This window comes from Electrona antarctica, assembly GCF_951216825.1.
Source record: "Electrona antarctica genome assembly, chromosome: 10".
Lineage (NCBI taxonomy): Eukaryota > Metazoa > Chordata > Actinopteri > Myctophiformes > Myctophidae > Electrona > Electrona antarctica.
This window is the reverse complement of record NC_136791.1, coordinates 2093757-2114783: the sequence shown is the minus strand read 5'-3', so window position 1 is coordinate 2114783 and position 21027 is coordinate 2093757. Positions and strand designations below refer to the sequence as shown.

The 21027-nt window shown below is 46.5% G+C and overlaps 2 protein-coding genes across 2 annotated transcripts; both read left to right on the top strand.

Moving 5' to 3' along the window:
* Positions 1-1953: 1953 nt before the first annotated feature.
* On the top strand, positions 1954-2436 carry LOC306931488 (optic atrophy 3 protein homolog; the record flags this gene model as incomplete). The annotated part of the gene is made up of 1 exon (XM_079512887.1): positions 1954-2436. One exon carries the CDS (start codon positions 1954-1956, stop codon positions 2434-2436), a length of 483 nt encoding a protein of 160 aa, XP_079369013.1.
* A 10610-nt stretch (positions 2437-13046) lies between these two features.
* On the top strand, positions 13047-20917 carry LOC306931602 (uncharacterized protein). The gene is made up of 3 exons (XM_079513047.1): positions 13047-13119; positions 13536-13756; positions 20106-20917. Exons 1-3 carry the CDS (start codon positions 13068-13070, stop codon positions 20454-20456), a joined length of 624 nt encoding a protein of 207 aa, XP_079369173.1. The 5' UTR covers positions 13047-13067; the 3' UTR covers positions 20457-20917.
* Positions 20918-21027: the final 110 nt, after the last annotated feature.

Here is a 21027-nt window from a genome sequence, read left to right as displayed (position 1 = left end):
GTTGTTGACACTATTTTGGGCATGTCATTATGCAAAGATAGTCAAAAACAGCTGCTGTGATGCTGTGATGTATGGACCAGTATAATGTCAAGATACTTGAGCTCCACTATTACCACATTAGCCAACTCAGTTTCTTATAACATAGGCCTAATGTATACAACCATATACCCATATTACTTTAGCACTCTCTCGTACACACACACACACACACACACACACAATTACAGGACAGGACAGGACAGACCGACCAACAGGTCTAGGTGCAGACAGACAGACAGGCAGGTCAATACATTGGTACAGATAGACAGACAGACACACCTGCACTTCTCATCTTTGGTTTCAGATTTGTTTGCACTTTGGCTGTCTTTTGCTGAAAAGATACACATACAAGAGCAAATCATTACATAGTTCATATAACCTCTGAAACTAATATATTAGCTACAAACGAGAGTAGAATTAATTACCTTTGGTGGAGGAGAGTTTCCAACGGTGTAAGTAGACGGAATTGCGTCCTTTGACAGCAAAAGGTGGCTTGAGAATCCCGCCGTGAATTGGCCTTTGTTCTCAAAGCAGCCATCTGAGAAGTGGTTATCACACAGACGTGAGTTGTTGAAAACCCCCCCTTCTTCAAAATGTGTGAACTCCAGCCATTGTTTCCGAAGCCACGGATATAGTTCCTTATGAGGAAAGGGGAACAGTGAGTTGAAATTCGCACAACCAAACACACAGCGACGATGTTGAGGCATGATGTCGAATCTCCAAATTCTCCGAAGTTGGAAAATGTTCCTGGGGTCTTCTATTCCTTCAGAGGGTTCCGAGGCTCTGAGGTGGAGGGTTCCCGGCTCTGTCGACTATATTCTCGGCCAGCTTCCGCGGGAAGACTCGGTCCTTCCTCCAGAGAGTTCCGGGCTCTTGCGTGGAGGGTTCCCGGCTCTGTCGACTATATTCTCCCACAGGCTCTTAGATGGAGTGTTCCCGGTACTGCGGGGACTGCTTGTTGCTATAAAAGTTGCTATAAATCTCGATCTGATGAAAACAGTGTGCTAAACATAATACCGACTACTACTCTGTATCGCAATTTTCGCGCCTCTCGTCTGCCTGCCACGCCTCCGTTTATGCGTTGAGGCGCCAAAGGGGGTGTGTAAAACTGACGTGAAAATCCCTGGTCATACATTGGGGGGGGGGGGGGGGGGGGGGTGCGTGTGTGTGTGTGTGTGTGTGTGTGAGAGTGTGTGTGAGTGTGTGTGCATGACCAGCTCTCACTGCGGACTCGGCTACGCAGCCGAATAGAACAGCGGTACATTAGACATGCACTGCGGGGAGGAGAGCGCTCAGAGCGGGCAGAGCTAACAGCAGACAGTCCGTAGTCCGTAGTCCCGCTGCGGGGCTCAGAGCGGGCAGAAGCAAGTTGGTGACCGGGGGAACGTGGGACTCGAGCCCGAAATTTGCGCTTGTGCTGCATTTCCCCTAAAAAACCCCACGCAACCCTCAATTGCATTCTAACTAAGAGTTTCGATCGAAAAAATAATTTTTTGAATGACACTTTCGCCCAGTATGGAGCTAAACGTGACCTCAAAACTAGTAGCCTGAAATGCGCTAGCCACTCAGCTCGCCTAGGTGCTAGGTCACGTCAGAGCCTGAGATACAGCCGCGTGCAGGTCGAAACCGTTTTCATTCAGACCACGTGATGTACAGTATCAGCAATATTAATTTCGGGGCATGTCGTTCCCCCTTTAAGCTGCTCGCAGCCGAGAACGTGCGCAGCTCTTTTGACCGTCTGGCAGCACCTTATATAAGAGCGGGTACAACCCAGATATTCTCAGACAGGAATCCAACGACCCAGACAGATATCGTCGTGTCAGAGATTTCTGCATCCTGGTTTAAGTCCTCACCGGGTCCCCACCGGACACCCAGCTCTAACCCAGCTCTATATAGTTTGAGTAGTTATTCAAAATGGTGGTCGGCGCCTTCCCCATCGCCAAGCTCGTCTACCTGGCGGCTGAGCAAGCGGTTGAGTGGCTGAGCAAGCCGGTGGCCAACGTGATCAAGGACGCCGCCAGACGGAGCGACTTCTTCAAGACGTACGTGTGCATGCCTCCCGCGCAGGCCTACCGCTGGGTGGAGACGAGCTTCACCAAGACCAAGACCAACCCGCCGAACGAGGAGGTCGTGGAGCTCGGCGCCAAGCTGCTCGGGGAGACGGTGATCTTCCTGGTCGGCGGAGGCTGCGTGGTGCTGGAGTACAACAGGCAGGCCGCCAACTCGCGGTGCAAGGAGTGTCTGAAGTTGGAGGAGGAGCTGAAGTTGCTGAACGGGATGCTCGCGGGTCTGCAGGCCCGGATAGGAGAGCTGGCCGTGACCACGGAGACGCTCTATGCACGGCTCACGGAGGTCAACGGGATACTGCAGTCCAAGTCCCCCCCGCCCAAAAAGTAGGCCCGGTTAGAGTTCTCATCGGGCCCGAAATTTGAAGCCCGGCACGGCCCGGCCCTAACTGGTTCAGCCCGAAGCTCGGCCCGACCCTAAAGATTACCATAATGTTAGGCCCGAAGCCCGATAAAGCCCGAAAAAAAAAAAAAAAAGAACGCCACTTTACAGTAGGTCTGCTTCAAAAATAGCAGACCTACAAGCTCATAGCACGCCACTCGGTGGTGCGCTATGAGCTTGTAGCTTGCAGGGGTCTGATCTCAGTTCCTATTGTTCACTGTTCATCCTCACAGTTGGTATAACATTGCAATTTGAAACAAACAAACAGTAATTTTTATTTTGTCATCTTCCTTAGGACATAATTGAAGCTTTTGAGATCACAGTGCCCATGATCCCAGCAAATAAATACCAAAAATGTTGAATGTTGAACTTCATGTTTTTTTGTTGTTTTGTTATTGTTAGGGCTGGACAAAAATATATCAAAACTGTTCTGTAGGATAATCGATAATCGAGAAGTGGGGTTTTTGTGATATTGTTTTATTTCCAACCCCCTGTATTATTTTTTTGTTGTACAATGCACTGTAAATAGGGACACAGGCCTGCCATTCATTTGAATTGTTTTTTATGCTTGATCTGACATACTAAAATTACTTTTCTCAAGTTTTCTGTCGATCCATTGGTATAATGTAATTTAAAAGGGTTCATTCAAATTAAATATGTGTTCTGTTGGTTCAACTAAAATTGAATACTCGTATGAAAGCCTTCACATTGCATTCCTGGAGTCACGTGATGCTGACGTCATATCTTTGCTCACTGCTCAGCCTCAGATGTCCGCCATTACAGTCGGTGCGCACAGCCCACAGCCACTGTTGGACTTGCGGGCGGGCAAACAATATTTCTGCAGCCAGCGGGTGTTTATATTCACAAACCACGGTAAGAAATATGAAAACATGATTGAGCGTTTTTGTTAAAATCATTGTTATATAAACCGCGGTTTTACGAACATAACATTTTAATGAAAAAGTAATAATGACTACTATAATTTGTGTGTGTTTGTCACTCCACTACTCCTACAAAGTGAACTGAACTAAGAAACTGTGAACCCAATGTAGATATTTTCTATGCATGTATTTACTGAAATTGTTTTTGGTTTTGCAAATGTACAATATTGTGGTGACTGACTGTGAATGCTAACGCTATAGCATGATGTGGCTAGCTACTAACTAACTTGGCGTGGCTAAAGCCAGAACAGCTAACTTGAATCACAGAGTTGCCGCGTTTAGCACGGCACTTGTTGGCCTGTGTGTTGCGATAGTTTTGTTCGCCATTATTATTATTTTATTGTGAATGATAACGCTATATATATATCATGATGTGGCTAGCTACTAGCTAGCTTGGTGTGGCTATAGCCAGAGCCCAGAACAGCTAACTTGAATCAGAGTTGCCGCGTTTAGCACGGCACTTGTTGGCCTGTGTGTTGCGATAGTTTTGTGTGGTTTTCTTCGCCATTATTATTATTATTATTATTGTGATAGCTTGAGTGAATGCTGTTGCATGCACGGGATTAGAGCATGGACCAGAGCTAGGCCGCAACTGTTACTGGTGTAGCATTGGCGGCGCCGGCCGCGTGAACGCGGGACTCAGCGTTTAGCTGCAAGCCTGCACGTGCTACTACGGTAGTTAGCAACGTTAGCATCTCGTTACTGTCAGTGGTGTGGACACGGTGACTACTACGGTAGTTAGCAACGTTAGCATCTCGTTACTGTCAGTGGTGTGGACACGGTGTCTGTTTCTCTCGCTTGTGTGCAAGCATGCGTGCGAGTAAATGTAAGCGTTTAAATCATTTATTTGCACGTGTGTGTGTGTGTGTGTGTGCTTGTAGGCCTACACACCCCCCATGGCCAACATAATAGATATATTAAAAAAAGAACATGCAGCTCAACTGTTGAATACAGGAGCGGATGTTAAATGGACTAAGGCTAAAATCATGTAGTAAACTGACCCTGTTGACTGTAAACCATGCATTTTTATTGCATTTGGACCTGTTGCTTGCAGAAACAAGCTGACCTGTTTAAAAAAAATCACACCCCCGTGTGAAGTGAGCGGCGCTCTTAACATCGTCCATTCTGTGTCCCTGGCTGTGTCCCTGGGTCTGTCCCTGTGTCCCTGGGTCTGTCCCCGTGTCCCTGGCTGTGTACAAGTGTTTTAGTCCTTAATGGCATTGAAATGGTTGGTTGCATGCAGAATTTAAATGGCCAATCTACAAGCTCACAACGTGTCGCAGCACAGGGCTTGTGCTTGTAGATCTGCTATTTTCATCATGCAACCAAGCATAAAATGACTTGTCCCTTAGTACAGTGGTTCCCTGGGGTCCTTGAGGCAGTTCCAGGGGGTCCCCAGCTATAATGATAGTTTGTAACCAAATGAACCTTTATGGGTCTGTAACTCGGAGAGTAATGGGTCCATTTGGTTCCATTTGTACTCTCAGAGTTAAATTAACGTTGATTTTACAATATACATTGGGGGTCCCAGAGATAGAAATCCCATTAATGGGGATCCGTATATACTAATGCATGTCAAACTGGGGGTCCTTGAAATTAAACAGGTTGAGAATCACTGCTAGAGCCGTAAAAATCTTCTCATGAAATGTGATGTGGTCATTTGGGCAATTGGCTAAGCCCAAATTTAGCCCAAGGAGTGTTTTTAGTGCAAAACTAATGCCACACTAATGTCATATGCCAAACTAATGTCACATCGGCCCAAAATGTTGTGTTGTCACGATCCGAGTTGGCTTTGTTGGAGGCTTGCAGACAGGGCTCCAGACTAAATACATGACCTTATCACTGATATGGTCATGTATTTATATATTGGTGATAAGTTATCACAAGGGCTAGCAAAGGATTTCTTGGCTGAAGCATAAAAGCCTTAAATTAAGCATATAACATAAAATATTTATCTCTCACACACACACAAGCTATAAGCTACATGGCCTGGGCATGATGGCATTAAATAAACATTAAATTCTATAGGAAATTATTATAATTAATAACCTATAGTACATTTTTCCATATCGTTATTTGGCTATATGAAACAGAAATGAGACACACCCCTTACCTTCTGCATGGGCATGTTCAACCTCAACATGGCCAATAAGAATAACACTGAGGTGCCCACAATGTTTACGTGCACCGTTTTACAATGTGAAATGCCACCGAATTCATAATCCTTGCCCACTTTGCTCCTGTCTTTTCTTTATATGGAATGAAACCCCAACATGTGAAAGCTGATGTGCTTTTATTGTAAAGGGAAAAGTTTCTGAACGTCTCAGCCTGCATATTTCCATGTGCTGAAAATAGCCGATCTACAAGCTCACAAACCTCGTGTGCCCTTTTCTCTCTGTAGGCCCATGCTGTTCTGGACGGCCCTCTGCAAGTCACACTCCACTCCAACTCGGCATACCTTGTGAGTAAGGCTAATCACTTCATTACATCGCCATACTTAACCCATTTAGACCTGAGATCGATTATACAAATGTCTTCTAAATCCTGGCAGTTTTCTGAAAAACCCATGATTCTATATCGGTGGTTCTCAAATTATTTCATGCCAAGGAGTCCCAGAATTATATGCATTTGGCCACCGACCCCCATCTCAAAATATGTAGTTTCTGGGACCCCCAGAAGCAAAGATTTTAATTAAAAGCGTGATCAACTGATTTTAGACTTTTTGCATGCAGAAATTAGCCGATCTACAAGCTCACAAACGTCCTGTGCCTCTTTCTCTCTGTAGGCCCATGCTGTTCTGGACGGCCCTCTGCAAGTCACACTCCACTCCAACTCGGCATACCTTGTGAGTAAGGCTAATCACTTCATTACATCGCCATACTTAACCAAGGAGTCCCAGAATTATATGCATTTGGCCACCGACCCCCATCTCAAAATATGTAGTTTCAGGGACCCCCAGAAGCAAAGATTTTAATTAAAAGCGTGATCAACTGATTTTAGACTTTTTGCATGCAGAAATTAGCCGATCTACAAGCTCACAAACATCTTGTGCCTCTTTCTCTCTGTAGGCCCATGCTGTTCTGGACGGCCCTCTGCAAGTCACACTCCACTCCAACTCGGCATACCTTGTGACTGACCACTTGGCTGCTCAGTAAGTGTTGAATGCCAGAGTGGAAATGCAAAGACTGTGGTGTTACCAAATCAAGAAGGTCGGAGCTTCTCAAACATTACAGACTTGATCATATACAGTTTGGACGACATGGCAATAAGTACCCATGCACATATGATTCCTGCCCTTGCTCCTTCAGTACCTGGAATTCCCTGAAGTCTCATTTGTCAAGGAATCACAGTCGACTTACCACTGAAAATCCTGAACTGACAACTTTGTCATGCCTTTTGTGTGAATATAAAGACAGCACAACTTTGAAAGACTATTTGTATCACATTGGACAGCATTTGCAAAAACTTGAAACTGTTACATGTATTTTTCAAGGGTGTCAATATAAGACAAATATTGCTGGATCCTTCAGGACTCATAAGTCCAGAAAACACAACAAATGTTCTATAAATGATTTAAAGCCTGTCATTGCTCAGACTTTGAGGCCAGACCCTAGTCATCCCTCTGAAGATTCAATTGTTGGCAATGATTTGCAGGAGCCTATTTCGGATGATGAGTCCAATGCTTCTGTCCATGAAGCCCAAAATATTGAAGATGTGTCCACTACTATAGAGCGAAAATTTGCCTCACTTTTATTGAAGTTGGAGCATGTTAATCTTGTCCCTGGTGTGGCCATTGATGAGCTCTTGCAGGATCTACAGTATTTGTTAAGTACGGTTTCAGTCCCTGTAGCCTATCAAAAAATAACCCTGCTATTGCAGAAACATAATTGTGTTGTTGATGCTGCTATTGTGCAGGAATTGGCTCATGTTCTCTGCACGTCACACCCCATTCCAACAGCAATCGGAGGTCCCCTCTCCACTGTATGGAAACGGAAGGCATACTACAAAAAACATTTTGATGTTGTCGAACCTTTAGAGTATGTGCTAGACGCCAAAGCTAAAAGATCATTTCAGTACATTCCCATACTTAAATCTTTGCAGCAGATTCTGGAATGTGAGTCAATACTTGACAAAACAATCAATTTGAAATCTAATTACAGAGCAGGTGATCGACTGAAATACACTTGCTTTTTTGATTCCCTTAATTGCCAACAGAATGCACTATTGTCTGAGACTGCCATTTCATTGTTAATTTTTACGGACGAGTATGAAATTTGCAATCCTCTTGGCACATCAAAGAAAATACACAAAGTATTGGGAGTTTATTGGACCTTAGGTAATTTACCTCCAGGCTCCAACTCATCCCTGTCGGACATATATTTATGTGCCTTGATCTATAGCGAGGATGTTAAAAATTACGGATATGAAAAGGTTTTGGAGCCTTTGTTAGATGACCTTGTCATTTTGGAGACTCATGGTGTTTTCATCGCTAAACTGGGAAAGACGATAAAGGGCACTGTTCAGTGTATTGCTGCAGATAACCTTGGTGCACATAGCATTGCAGGGTTTGTGGAGAACTTCTCAGGCTACTATATGTGCAGATTTTGTACAGCAACAAAGACAGACATTCAGACTACACAAGTTTCAGCAGGAACATTCACTCGGAGAACAGAGCCAATTCATGCTGCACATCTAGAGACTATCAGGCAAAATAACTTGGATAATCATTATGGTGTAAAACGTGCTTGTGTAATATCAGATAAGCTGTCGCACTTCAATGTAACGACTGGTTTCCCCCCTGATATTATGCACGACCTTTTTGAGGGAATTGTGCCTAGAGAGATATCATTGTGCTTGACTGTGTTAATATCTAAAAAATATTTAACATTAGCCTACTTGAATGAGAAAATTAAAACATTTTCTTTTAAATGGAATGACAAAACAAATTGTCCCCATGGAGTACCCCTCACATTTTCCAAAAGGAAAACAATAGGAGGTAATGCCCATGAGAACTGGAGTCTGCTGAGGTTTTTACCTATTTTGATTGGAACCAGAGTGCCTGTCGGTGAACCTGCGTGGGGAATTCTAAATAACTTGAAAGACATTGTAGACCTCGCCGTTGCACCTACTCACACCAATGAATCTATAGCTTACCTGCAGTTTAAGATATCTGAACATAGGGTACTATTCCAAGAGGTTTTCCCTGATGTCAAACTTTTGCCAAAACACCACTTTCTGGAGCATTATCCTGACCTAATACAAGAGTTTGGTCCCCTGGTTGCTCTATGGACAATGAGATTCGAGGCGAAACATAGCTTCTTCAAAAGGGTTGTGCGGCACACAAACTGTTACAAGAATATCCTCTTATCAATGGCACAGAGGCATCAGTTTCATATGACATATCAATTGCAGTTGTGCAATTCCCTGACACGCACTCTGGAAGTTACAAATGTTTCCACACTTTCAATTGATCTTCTGAAGGAAGACATAGCACATGCTGTTAGGCAGAAGAACCTCAATGTGGATATTTTGTGTATGGCCAAAAATGTAACCTATGAAGGCTTCAACTACAGGGATGGCATGATTCTTGCAACTGGGGAGCTTTCTGGTATGCCAGAGTTTGGTGAAATAATTCAGATGATTGTTCTCCAAGACAAACCAGTTTTTATTATCAGAAAGCTTGAAGCATGGTACACTGAACATTTCGGAGCCTTTATCTTGATGAAGTCGACCTCTACTAGGGATATTGAGCTTGTGGAACACCATCATCTTAAAGACCCATACCCACTGGCTTGCTACACTGTTGGAGAGAGGCGCATGGTGGTTCCAAAGCGATACATACATGTTTAAGGGTATTATTGTTATTACATATTGTGATCACATGGTCAAAGTCATGGCTTAAATGCTAATTTTATCCAATCAGGAGAGAACTTTGATTAATGTTGGTATTACAGGCTGAATGATTTTTCTTTTTTTTTTAACTAAAGCTGGATGGACCCCTGTTACTGAACAAACACACTATTGCATTGATTACTTACAGTATAGCTATGTAACATTTAAAATGTGTGTGTATATATTACTGTAGCCTATATAATTGGATTTGTGATTATTATTATATCCCCCCCCCAATAACAATGGTCGCCATCCAGCTCTAAAATGACCAGAGAATACATTTTCATATGGATTACAAATGCCATCTAATCATGAGAGCGCCACAAATAATTTATCAACTTGTGTTCCAGTTTGATATTGGTTTAATCACTGCTAATTTCACTTGTTTATCATGTGTCCTGTATTACTTACTTTTCCTGATTGGTTAAAATGGGTATCCTGAGAACCTATTTTCTGTTTACTGGAGAGATGAAGAGACCGCTGTTACTGAACAGACACTCCATGTATGAATGAAAGTAACATTACTAATTTACTATTCATTGTGTGTTTCCCCAACTCAGAATCTATCGACCATGGCCCAAAAGAAGACGGCAAAGCTGTTGGTTGAATTGAGTGATGAGTGTCGAATGAAGTTGATTCTGCCAGATGGGATTCCAGGAACGATGGAGGCTCTTATTGTTGCTGTGAGGGACACTTGTGGAATAAGAGGGAACTTCAGGCTTGAATACATGGACCAAGAATTTGGTCTATTTGTAATTTTGACAAATACATGTCGTTCCCCCTTTAAGCTGCTCGCAGCCGAGAACGTGCGCAGCTCTTTTGACCGTCTGGCAGCACCTTATATAAGAGCGGGTACAACCCAGATATTCTCAGACAGGAATCCAACGACCCAGACAGATATCGTCGTGTCAGAGATTTCTGCATCCTGGTTTAAGTCCTCACCGGGTCCCCACCGGACACCCAGCTCTAACCCAGCTCTATATAGTTTGAGTAGTTATTCAAAATGGTGGTCGGCGCCTTCCCCATCGCCAAGCTCGTCTACCTGGCGGCTGAGCAAGCGGTTGAGTGGCTGAGCAAGCCGGTGGCCAACGTGATCAAGGACGCCGCCAGACGGAGCGACTTCTTCAAGACGTACGTGTGCATGCCTCCCGCGCAGGGGGTCTCGTTATTGGACCTATAGCACCTGAACACACCCCTGTTTGTGGAACAGTTTGCAGACCTATTCCAGCAAAAAAAAGTTTGGGGGAACAATAAAAATGGAGGGCCAAGGAAGAAAGAAAAAAAACAAGAGAAGGTGGGAGGATCAATTGATAGTGGCTGTCAGCCACTATCAATTGATCTATGACAAGAGTCTCGTCGACTTTCGAGACAAAAACAAGAAGGAGAAGGCATGGGAGGACATCGCTGCTGCGGTTGGCGAGTCAGGTCAGTTCAAATATTAGCAACAATGCTATAGTTAGCGGTTTTCTACCTCGGACGTTGGTACCAATGTAAACATGCTACTTGATTTATGAAAACAGACAGGTTGTAATATTTTGGAAGTTTGATCTAAAAAAAATACTGATCTGCATCAAAGTGCTTGTGATGCCATGTACTGCTTGTGGAAGACTAGTACTACAGTACAATTGTATCTGACTGAACTAATAATAAATCATTTTCTGTTAAGATGAATGGATAGTTTATTTTCCATCTGCAGCCATCTGGCACTAAGCAACATGCATATTATGTACTAGGCAATGCATATTTTCTGTGTAATAACACAGTCACCAGTCCTTTGTGTTAGTTATAGTTGGATGCTCATTGCTAATATAGAAATAACAAATTAGCATTTATCATACAATATAGAAACCTGAAAGCAGAAATGTATGGGAAGCCGTTTAGGCCATAAATGCATAGTCAACTCGCACATACATGTATACTTCTCTTGCATATTGGTACTTCACTTGCACATACATGCATATTTCACATACACATACATACTTCACTTGCACATACATACATTTAGGTACTTCACTTGCACATACATATATATTTCATTTACACATACATACATACTTCATTCGCACATATATACATACTTCACTTATACATACTTCATCCGCACATATATAAATACTTCATTCGCACATACATACATACATACATACATACATACTTCATTCGCACATACATACATACATGCATACATACGTGTGTGAGTATTTCTTTATGTGCGGCTGCGCAGGACTATGTGATGTGTGTACATGTCTGAGTATGAATGTAACAGGAAGGCACAATGCCTGAACAGGAAGCTCGATTTCAAATGAAAAGCTTATGGAAATGCAACAGGAACAGGCCCCTGTGTCTGCCCAGTGGCTCCCCAGTACCTCCCCAGTGTCCCCTGAGTGCCTCCCCAGTGCCTCCCCACTGCCTCCCCACTGCCTGCCCAGTGCCTCCCCACTGCCTGCCCAGTGCCTCCCCAGTGTCCCCCAGTGTCTCCCCAGTGCCTCCCCACTGCCTCCCCACTGCCTGCCCACTGTCTCCCCAGAGCCTCCCCACTGCCTCCCCACTGCCTGCCGACTGTCTCCCCAGTGCCTCCCCAATGTCTCCCCAGTGGCTGCAGTTTCTCCCCAGTGCCTCCCCAGTGTCTCCCCAGTGCCTCCCCACCTCCCCAGTGCCTCCCCACTGCCTGCCCAGTGCCTCCCCAGTGTCCCCCAGTGCCTCCCCACCTCCCCAGTGCCTCCCCACTGCCTGCCCAGTGCCTCCCCAGTGTCCCCCAGTGTCTCCCCAGTGCCTCCCCACTGCCTGCCCAGTGCCTCCCCACTGCCTGCCCAGTGCCTGCCCACTGTCTCCCCAGTGCCTCCCCAATGTCTCCCCAGTGGCTGCAGTTTCTCCCCAGTGCCTCCCCAGTGTCTCCCCAGTGCCTCCCCACCTCCCCAGTGCCTCCCCACTGCCTCCCCACTGCCTGCCCAGTGCCTCCCCAGTGTCCCCCAGTGCCTCCCCACCTCCCCAGTGCCTCCCCACTGCCTCCCCACTGCCTGCCCAGTGCCTCCCCACTGCCTGCCCAGTGCCTCCCCAGTGTCCCCCAGTGTCTCCCCAGTGCCTCCCCACTGCCTGCCCAGTGCCTCCCCAGTGCCTCCCCAATGTCTCCCCAGTGGCTGCAGTTTTATCTTAATTTATTAATCAAATTCATTCATTAGTTAATCAAATTCATTAATTAATTAATCTTTTTTTTTAAATTATGTATGTATGTGCGAATGAAGTATGTATGTATGTGCAAGTGAAGTATTTATATATGTGCGAATGAAGTATGTATGTATGTGTAAATTAAATATATATGTATGTGCAAGTGAAGTACCAATATATATGTATGTGCAAGAGAAGTATACATGTATGTGCGAGTTGACTATGCATTTATGGCCTAAACGGCTTCCCATAGAAATGTACATGCATGCACATGAATTGGTTGGTGCCCATATACAGTCTAGTTCACTTGGAAAATGACAAGCACACTTTAATGTCTAGACTGTCTGTACATGAATAATAAATAAAAACGATTACAATGCATGCTGGCATATTTTGATATGATGTAGCTGTTGGCTTTACTCAGGTCACATCACATGACATGTAATTTTTCCCCCAGTGGCAGAGTGCAAGAGGAGGTGGAAGACACTGATCGATGGCTACAGGAGACATCTGGCACTGTCAGAGGAGGCGTCCAAAAGTGGTTCTGGCCAGGCAGGGAAGGTATGGCCATTTGCGGCCGTCATGTCCTTCATGAAGCCACACATGGCAAAAAGGGACACATCAGGCAACATGGGTACGAGCGCTGCTGCCCCCCAGGGTACCTGCACCTTAATCTTAATGTATATTCACTGAAACTGTCCTTGCACTAATGTCTGGTAACAGATACCAGCTACTATGCTCATTCACCTCATTTCTAAATCTCATGTAGATACGTTTTTTGAGGGGCGCTTCATCTGGCTTTTGAAATTATGTCATATGGCAGCCAAGTCTATGGACTTGTACAGCAGTTAAACATTACCATGTGTCCCTCACTTCACACAAGTGTTGTTTTTTAATTTATTATTCTCCCCCCCTCCCCTTTCTCTCCATTCTTTCTCTTTTCTGGAAACATTCAAATAACGATGGAACAATACATAATACATAATATATTTCACCCACAGTTTTAACACCTGTAAACATGTGACCTGTTTCTGATTCTACTACCTCCAGCACCACGTAAAGGCCCCTCCAGCAAGAGGCCCCCACCTGCTACGACACACACCAGCACCACCCGACCATGCCTCGGGGCTGGTCAGGGAACCAGCAGCAGCACAGCTCTTCCAGAGTATGTCACCCTGGTTCCCATGTCTCCAGGAGCTCAGGGTGATGAGGACAGCCTGCCACCTCCCCCACCAACCCAGGACTCCTTATTTGACATCCCAGAACACCAGGTGAGGTCTGGGAAATGGGAGGCGGCCTTTTTTCCGACACCCAAATAGCCGACGGGCGGCCTTTTTTCCGACACCCAAATAGCCGACGGGGCAATGGTCCGACAGTGTTGGACCATTGTCCGAAATACCGTATTTTTACTCCAACGGTCCGACATGATATTAGCCAGACAGAAGTTCCCGCAATAGTCCGAAAACCGTAGTTTAGACGAGGCAATGTTTAGACGAGGCAATAGTCCGACATGGGAGACCGAGCGCGCAGCGTGCAACGGCAACTCAAGTGAGTGTGTGTGCGTGCATGCGTGGGCGCGGCGCACACACGCACGTGTGTGTGTGTGTGTGTGTGTGTGTGTGTGTGTGTGTGTGTGTGTGTGTGTGTGTGTGTGTGTGTGTGTGTGTGTGTGTGTGTGTGTGTGTGTGTGTGTGTGTGTGTGTGTGTGTGTGTGTGTGTGTGTGTGTGTGTGTGTGTGTGTGTGTGTGTGTGTGTGTGTGTGTGTGTGTGTGTGTGTGTGTGTGTGTGTGTGTGTGTGTGTGTGTGTGTGTGAGAGAGAGGGGGAGGAAGAGAGAGAGAGAGAGAGAGAGGGGGGGGGGGAGAGAGAGGGGGGGGGGAGAGAGAGAGAGAGAGGGGAGAGAGGGAGAGAGAGAGGGGGGAGATAGAGAGAGAGAGTGAGGGGGAGAGAGAGAGGGAGAGGCGTGTGCGTGTGTGTGTGTGTGTGTGAGAGGGGGGAGGAAGAGAGAGAGAGAGAGAGAGAGAGAGGGGGGGGGGGGGGGGAGGAGAGAGAGAGAGGGGGGGAGACAGAGAGGGAGAGAGAGAGAGAGGCTACACCCCATTCCCCCCCAGGAACACGGACTGTAGAAATTATCAATATGGGTTCACACAGAGCTAGGCTCATCACAACCTAGTACCCAGGGGGCAAAGGGGGTTGACCTGCATTTGTCATAACATACAAAGTTGTCCACCAGAAATAATATCTATGACCCCATAGGATCACAACCTATATGGACAACTCGGTCAATTTTGTTGCGAAAGTCCAATATGGCCGCCCCCAATATTAGCCCCTATTAGTTATAATGGGGGGTGAATAGGGCAACATTTTTAACTGAGGGATATTTCCACGAAACTTCACAGGTTGATCAATGATATGAATACCATAATGGTTTGTATTGGAAGTTTGCATGATATCCAATATGGCCACCACAATACTAGCACCCAGAAAATAGGTTTGGCTCTAAATTCTGAACCAGATGACCTATAAATACAAACTCATGGTTTCTAACCACGAGAGATATATAAATATTTTAGCCATAATTTCCCTCTATTAAGTATTATTGTTATGGGGTGTTTCTTTGCAGAAAGACATCCCTCTGGCTGTATTTTGGTTTTGTTCTACGGTTTCTGTTGGCATTTCCTCTGTTTATGTTGACAATCATCCCTGGCAGGACAAGCCGGACATCCCTTCACTGAGTATGTATGGTCTCTCAGTGATGGTCCCCTGTCCATCTAGAGCCAGCCTGGCCTATGCCAGAAAATCTGTTCATGTGCCAGGGACTGGAGACAAGATGCAGCAGGAGCTTCACTCCATTCCTGACTGGGGATGCATCACCATTGCCTCCGTGGAAACCACATTAGGATCCAGGGACAACATTCTCAGCATGGCTGATTAGCCGGTTGAGGATGATTCTTGCTAAGATCTTTCCTGTGATGTTCAGGACTCAGGAGGGCTATACCATGATGGTTATCGCAGTATGCCCTGTCCCCTTTCCTCTTGTAAACATGCACCTCCTGGTGCCTTTCCAGAAGTGGTTTGTTGGAGTGCTTTCACTGTCTCTGCACTGGTGGGGGGGGGGGGGGGGGCTTTGATTGGCAGCTGGGGTATCGTGGCAATATCCTCTTCGGAAATTGAGGACTCTCTGTTTACGACCTCACTGAAGTGCTCTTCCCAGTGTGCTAGGATGTCACTCTTGTCAATGAGCAGGACACTTGTCAGAGGAGCGGACTGGAGTTGAGCCAGTGGTTTTGGGCCCATAAAGAGCACACAGAATGATGCATGCATCTGAGACATTCCCAGTCAGGAATGGAGTGAAGCTCCTGCTGCATCTTGTCTCCAGTCCCTGGCACATGAACAGATTTTCACTAGGAAAGACCAAACATCAGACATGAGAACCTTTTAGATGGTTTATTGAATAGATGTGGCGCGTGGACGTTTATGTACTCGTCGCATGGGGGAGGAGCATGGGACGTGAGGCATAAACGGCCACGGCAGGACAGGTGAGGGTGAAGCCAGCATGGTCATCGAAGGTCAGCACCACACGCTTTCTTGCAAGAGTGCGGTGTGCGGCTTAGATGGCCAGGGGCGGGGGGGATGCCATAACGGACCTGATCATCCAAGGTCACGACCTCACGCAAGCGTGAAGTGTGCGGCTTGGGTGGTCGGGGCACGCATGACATGTGGGGTGTGGTGGATGGAGGATACTGGCCGTTTGCATGGTGAAGGAGGCTGAGGTGGCTGGAGCTCCTTTGGTTGAGTGGTGGGAGTGGAGATGGTGGGCGTCTGGAGAGAATGGGCGTATCTCAAATGTCGCTGTGGCAGCGGTACGCTGCGTGACGTCACCGGAGCGGGACGGAGCCGCCGACTTTGTGTCGACGCCGCCGCGCGACGTGGCAGCCCGACGCGAGGAGTTTCCGCGACGCGACAGCGCCGCCTGCCGCGCGACAGCGTCGCCACTCGGCCGAGCGGACGCCCGTGGAGCGTCTCCTGGGCTGGGAGGATGGCGCGTGACGTCACGGCTGCGTGACAGACCCACGTTGGCTGAGGCTGCTGTTGTTGTTCCGCTGTTGCTGCACTGAGCGACGCGGGTGGACATGAGTGTTGTAAACAGGGATAGTTTGTTTGCAGAACGGGTGAATGAAATGCCTTTGGCGATGAGGGCTCTTTGTAGGCCGACCACGGTCCAGTCTGAAGCGGAGGTTGGTACTGGTGGATTGGAGCCGCTCGGGGAGGCAACGGGATGGCTGGTTGGGGAAGCTGCTGCTGGAGCTTGGTGGCCGGGGAGACGGGACGAAGAAGTGCGGGATGGTTGGAGCTGCTGGGCTAGTACCGGGTTCTGCTGGTGATCGTTCATGTTGGGCGCGGAGGAACCGGGAGGTACGGTAACGACTGACTTGGGTCTACCGCGACGCTGCTCCGGATTGTCGGGCACGACGTCGAGGACGGCGGCGGCGATGGCTCGGTGGGTACTGGTACCGGCGGCCACGGGTTCGGCGGCAGCGAACCATGAGTTTGAATTTCTAGCTCATCTGGTTCAGAATTTAGAGCCAAGCCTATTTTCTGGGTGCTAGTATTGTGGTGGCCATATTGGATATCATGGAAACTTCCAATACAAAAACATATGGCATTCATATCATTGATCAACCTGTGAAGTTTTGTGGAAATATCCCTCAGTTAAAAATGTTGCCCTATTCACCCGCATTATAGGCTAATGGGGGCTAATATTGTGGTGGCCATATTGGATTTCCAGCAAAGAAATTGACCGGTGTGTCCACAGGTTGTGATTCTATTGGGTCATAGATATTTCTGGTGGACAACTTTGTATGTTATGACAAATGCAGGTTTCCTAAAAAAAAAAGGGTGCTTTGCCCCCTGGGTATAGTGAGCTTGCAGATCAGCTATTTTCAATGAACAGTGTTAAAGGACCACTTCACCACTTTTCAACATCTCTTTATATAATTGGTCCTCACTAATGTTCATGATAAAACACCACCATTTTTTCCTACTCAGTCTGTGTCTCATAGGAGGGCTTTGGGCAGTTCGGACACCCATACACCCCAGCCATGGGGTCCTGAGTCCATACACCCCAGCCAGCCAAGGTCCTGAGTCCATACACCCCAGTCCTGAGTCCATACACCCCAGCCAGCCAGGGTCCTGAGTCCATACACCCCAGTCCTGAGTCCATACACCCCAGCCATGGGGTCCTGAGTCCATACACCCCAGCCATGGGGTCCTGAGTCCATACACCCCAGCCATGGGGTCCTGAGTCCATACACCCCAGCCAGCCAGGGTCCTGAGTCCATACACCCCAGTCCTGAGTCCATACACCCCAGCCATGGGGTCCTGAGTCCATACACCCCAGTCCTGAGTCCATACACCCCAGCCATGGGGTCCTGAGTCCATACACCCCAGCCATGGGGTCCTGAGTCCATACACCCCAGCCAGCCAGGGTCCTGAGTCCATACACCCCAGTCCTGAGTCCATACACCCCAGCCATGGGGTCCTGAGTCCATACACCCCAGTCCTGAGTCCATACACCCCCAGCCAGCCATGGACCTGAGTCCATACACCCCAGCCATGGGGTCCTGAGTCCATACACCCCAGTCCTGAGTCCATACACCCCAGCCATGGGGTCCTGAGTCCATACACCCCAGTCCTGAGTCCATACACCCCAGCCATGGGGTCCTGAGTCCATACACCCCAGTCCTGAGTCCATACACCCCAGTCCTGAGTCCATACACCCCAGCCATGGGGTCCTGAGTCCATACACCCCAGCCATGGGGTCCTGAGTCGCACCTGATTGTGCCCCAAACTAGTTACAAGTCCAGTAGCCCGGCCCAGCCTATATGGGATTTCTGAACTGGTCTACTAAAAAAACATCGCCTCGATTATCTGTCTCACGACGGGTCGCGCACATCATTCAAAACCCCTATAGTGTTGCGTAAACACCCGCCTGTCAGTGTTGTCTGTACTGTGCACGCCGTCCATGGCGCCGCTGCCATGTCAAAACCAACTCTGGGGCGTGCGTGCGTGCGTGCGTGCACAGAGACGTATTTATGCGAGTCCCAGGAATACACAGAACACCCCCCCCCCCCCCCTCAGGGAATGCTCCGCAGACCACTTGCCTAATAATATTAACTTTGTGCTCTTCCCAAGCTCATCCGTTAACAATTCCCTCCCAATCAATAATGTGATCGATTTCATCTAATTTTCCCACACTGTGCCTAATTTGGTGTACATAGATTATAGAACGGGTTAAGGTCTAGTTTAAACTATAACTAAATGCATTTGAAATTTAATCAAAATGTTACTTTTCAGGATTCCAATTAAAAAATAGCAAATAGCTGATCTACAAGCTCAAAACGTGTCGCACTGCGACTGAGCTCGGCGACAGTAATATGCAATGTGGCCCCTCTGGACTCTGGAGGGAGTGTGTAACTATAGTGGCCCTCTGGAGTGAGTGTGGAACTATAGTGACTCTCTGGAGTGAGTGTGGAACTATAGTGGCCCTCTGGAGTGAGTGTGGAACTATAGTGGCCCCTTTGGAGTGAGTGTGGAACTATAGTGGCCCCTTTGGAGTGAGTGTGGAACTATAGTGGCCCCTCTGGATTGAGTGTGGAACTATAATGGCCCTCCACCCGTCCACCAGTGACATCATCATTAGGCAGATTTGTTTTAAAATATATTTCGATTTTTATTATCGTGAGAACAATGGCTTCAACTTTTGCATTGCAACTTTTCAGGAAAAGAAAGCCTGCAGTTTATATTAGCTTGGATTCACCATTGATGATGTCACTGGTGGACGGGTTTCTGAACTGCCCACAGCCTTCCTATGAGACACAGACTGAGTAGGAAAAAATGGTGGTATTTTATCATGAACATTAGTTAGGACCAATTATAGGAAGAGAAGTTGAAAAGTGGTGAAGTGGTCCTTTAACGTGGAGATCAATCAATAAAAAGATCTAGAGGTAGCCTATTATATAGTTTGGCGCACGTTATATAGTTTGTTACTTAATTACTTCAATACGGTAGGCTACTGCGCTGGGGTCTGTGCATCAATCATCTTTCCATTATGTGTGTGGGTGTGTTCATATATATATAATATCCCCGATAGTAAAAAGAAATGTATTTATTAATTGGGATTACTAATTGTCGGACTATTGCCTCGTCTAAACATTGCCTCGTCTAAACTACGGTTTTCGGACTATTGCGGGAACTTCTGTCTTGCTAATATCATGTCGGACTGTTGGAGTAAAAAGACGGTATTTCGGACACTGTCGGACCATTGTCCCGTCGTTTTTTTGTATGTCGGAAAAAAGACCTGCACCCCTGGGAAATATGTCATTAATTACATTGATATTTGAAATTCTGGATATTATACCCAGGGGGAAACCACCCTTTTTTTTTTAGGAAACCTGCATTTGCCATAATGCCATAATATATAGTACATAAGTACAGTATATATATATATATATATATATATATATATATACACACACACAATGTGTGTGTGTATTACAAACCCTGTAATCTCACATGACTGACCAATAGTATATGTGATTGTCTGTATCGCCCGGTTCTAGACCCTGGACAACCCAGATGTGCAGCAGTCTGAGCTGTCTGATGAGGTGGAGGAGGAGGAGGAGGAGTACGTGCATGTGCCTCGGAAGGTGCGTCGTCATCAGGCCAACCCCCAGCACCAAGACATGACGCCCTTCCAGGAAGCCCTGGTCCATGAAATGACACTGACAGCAACCGCACAGCCTACTCTCCCCAAAACTGTCCCGCAGGCTCTAGATGCCAATGAACATTTTTTTCTGGGCATTGCCAAAATGGTCAATGGTTTGTCAGTCAGAGGCCAGGCTCTGGTGAGAATGAATGTGCTCCAGGCAGTAAATGCTCAGTTGTTTGAAGAACTAGAGCAAGCACCCTAGTTTTTATTTATTTTTAAGTCTGCGTATGCTCGTGGTATATATACTGATTTTGAGTGTGACGTAATGAAGATATGTATCAATGCCGGGTTATAACTGGCTTTCGATGGTGACGTAATAAAGATAGGTTTCAGATTACATACAGACATACCTTTAATCCACCCGACACTGAAACCTATCTTTATTACGTCACCATCGAAAGCCAGTTGACCCCGGCATTAATACATATCTTCATTACGTCACACTCAAAATCAGTATATATACCACAAGCATACACTGCACACTCTGTCTATATGTTCTGTTGTCTTCTAAAACTGTTTCTATGTCTGACAAGTTTTCTTAAAAACCCATGTTTCCATGTCAGTGGTTCTCAAACATTTTCATAATGCCTTTCTCTCCCTCCTTCCCTCCCAGTACACACAGTGTTTTGTTGAAGTTATTAATCTATTATTATCTGTATTTTTACAACTGGCTTTGTTTGTGCAGAAAAAATGAGCATGGTTGCTATGTTCACCCTGTTCACCCGGGTGTGATTTCATTATTACGTCAGACATGATTTCATTACGTCAGACAG

Bases quoted from the DNA above. Each gene is read 5' to 3' on its own strand.
- LOC306931602 (XM_079513047.1), top strand. From the start codon at position 13,068: ATGTCCTTCATGAAGCCACACATGGCAAAAAGGGACACATCAGGCAAC. The intron at 13,120-13,535 runs GTACGAGCGCTG...TACTACCTCCAG, and splicing joins GGACACATCAGGCAACATGG to CACCACGTAAAGGCCCCTCC. The intron at 13,757-20,105 runs GTGAGGTCTGGG...GCCCGGTTCTAG, and splicing joins TTGACATCCCAGAACACCAG to ACCCTGGACAACCCAGATGT.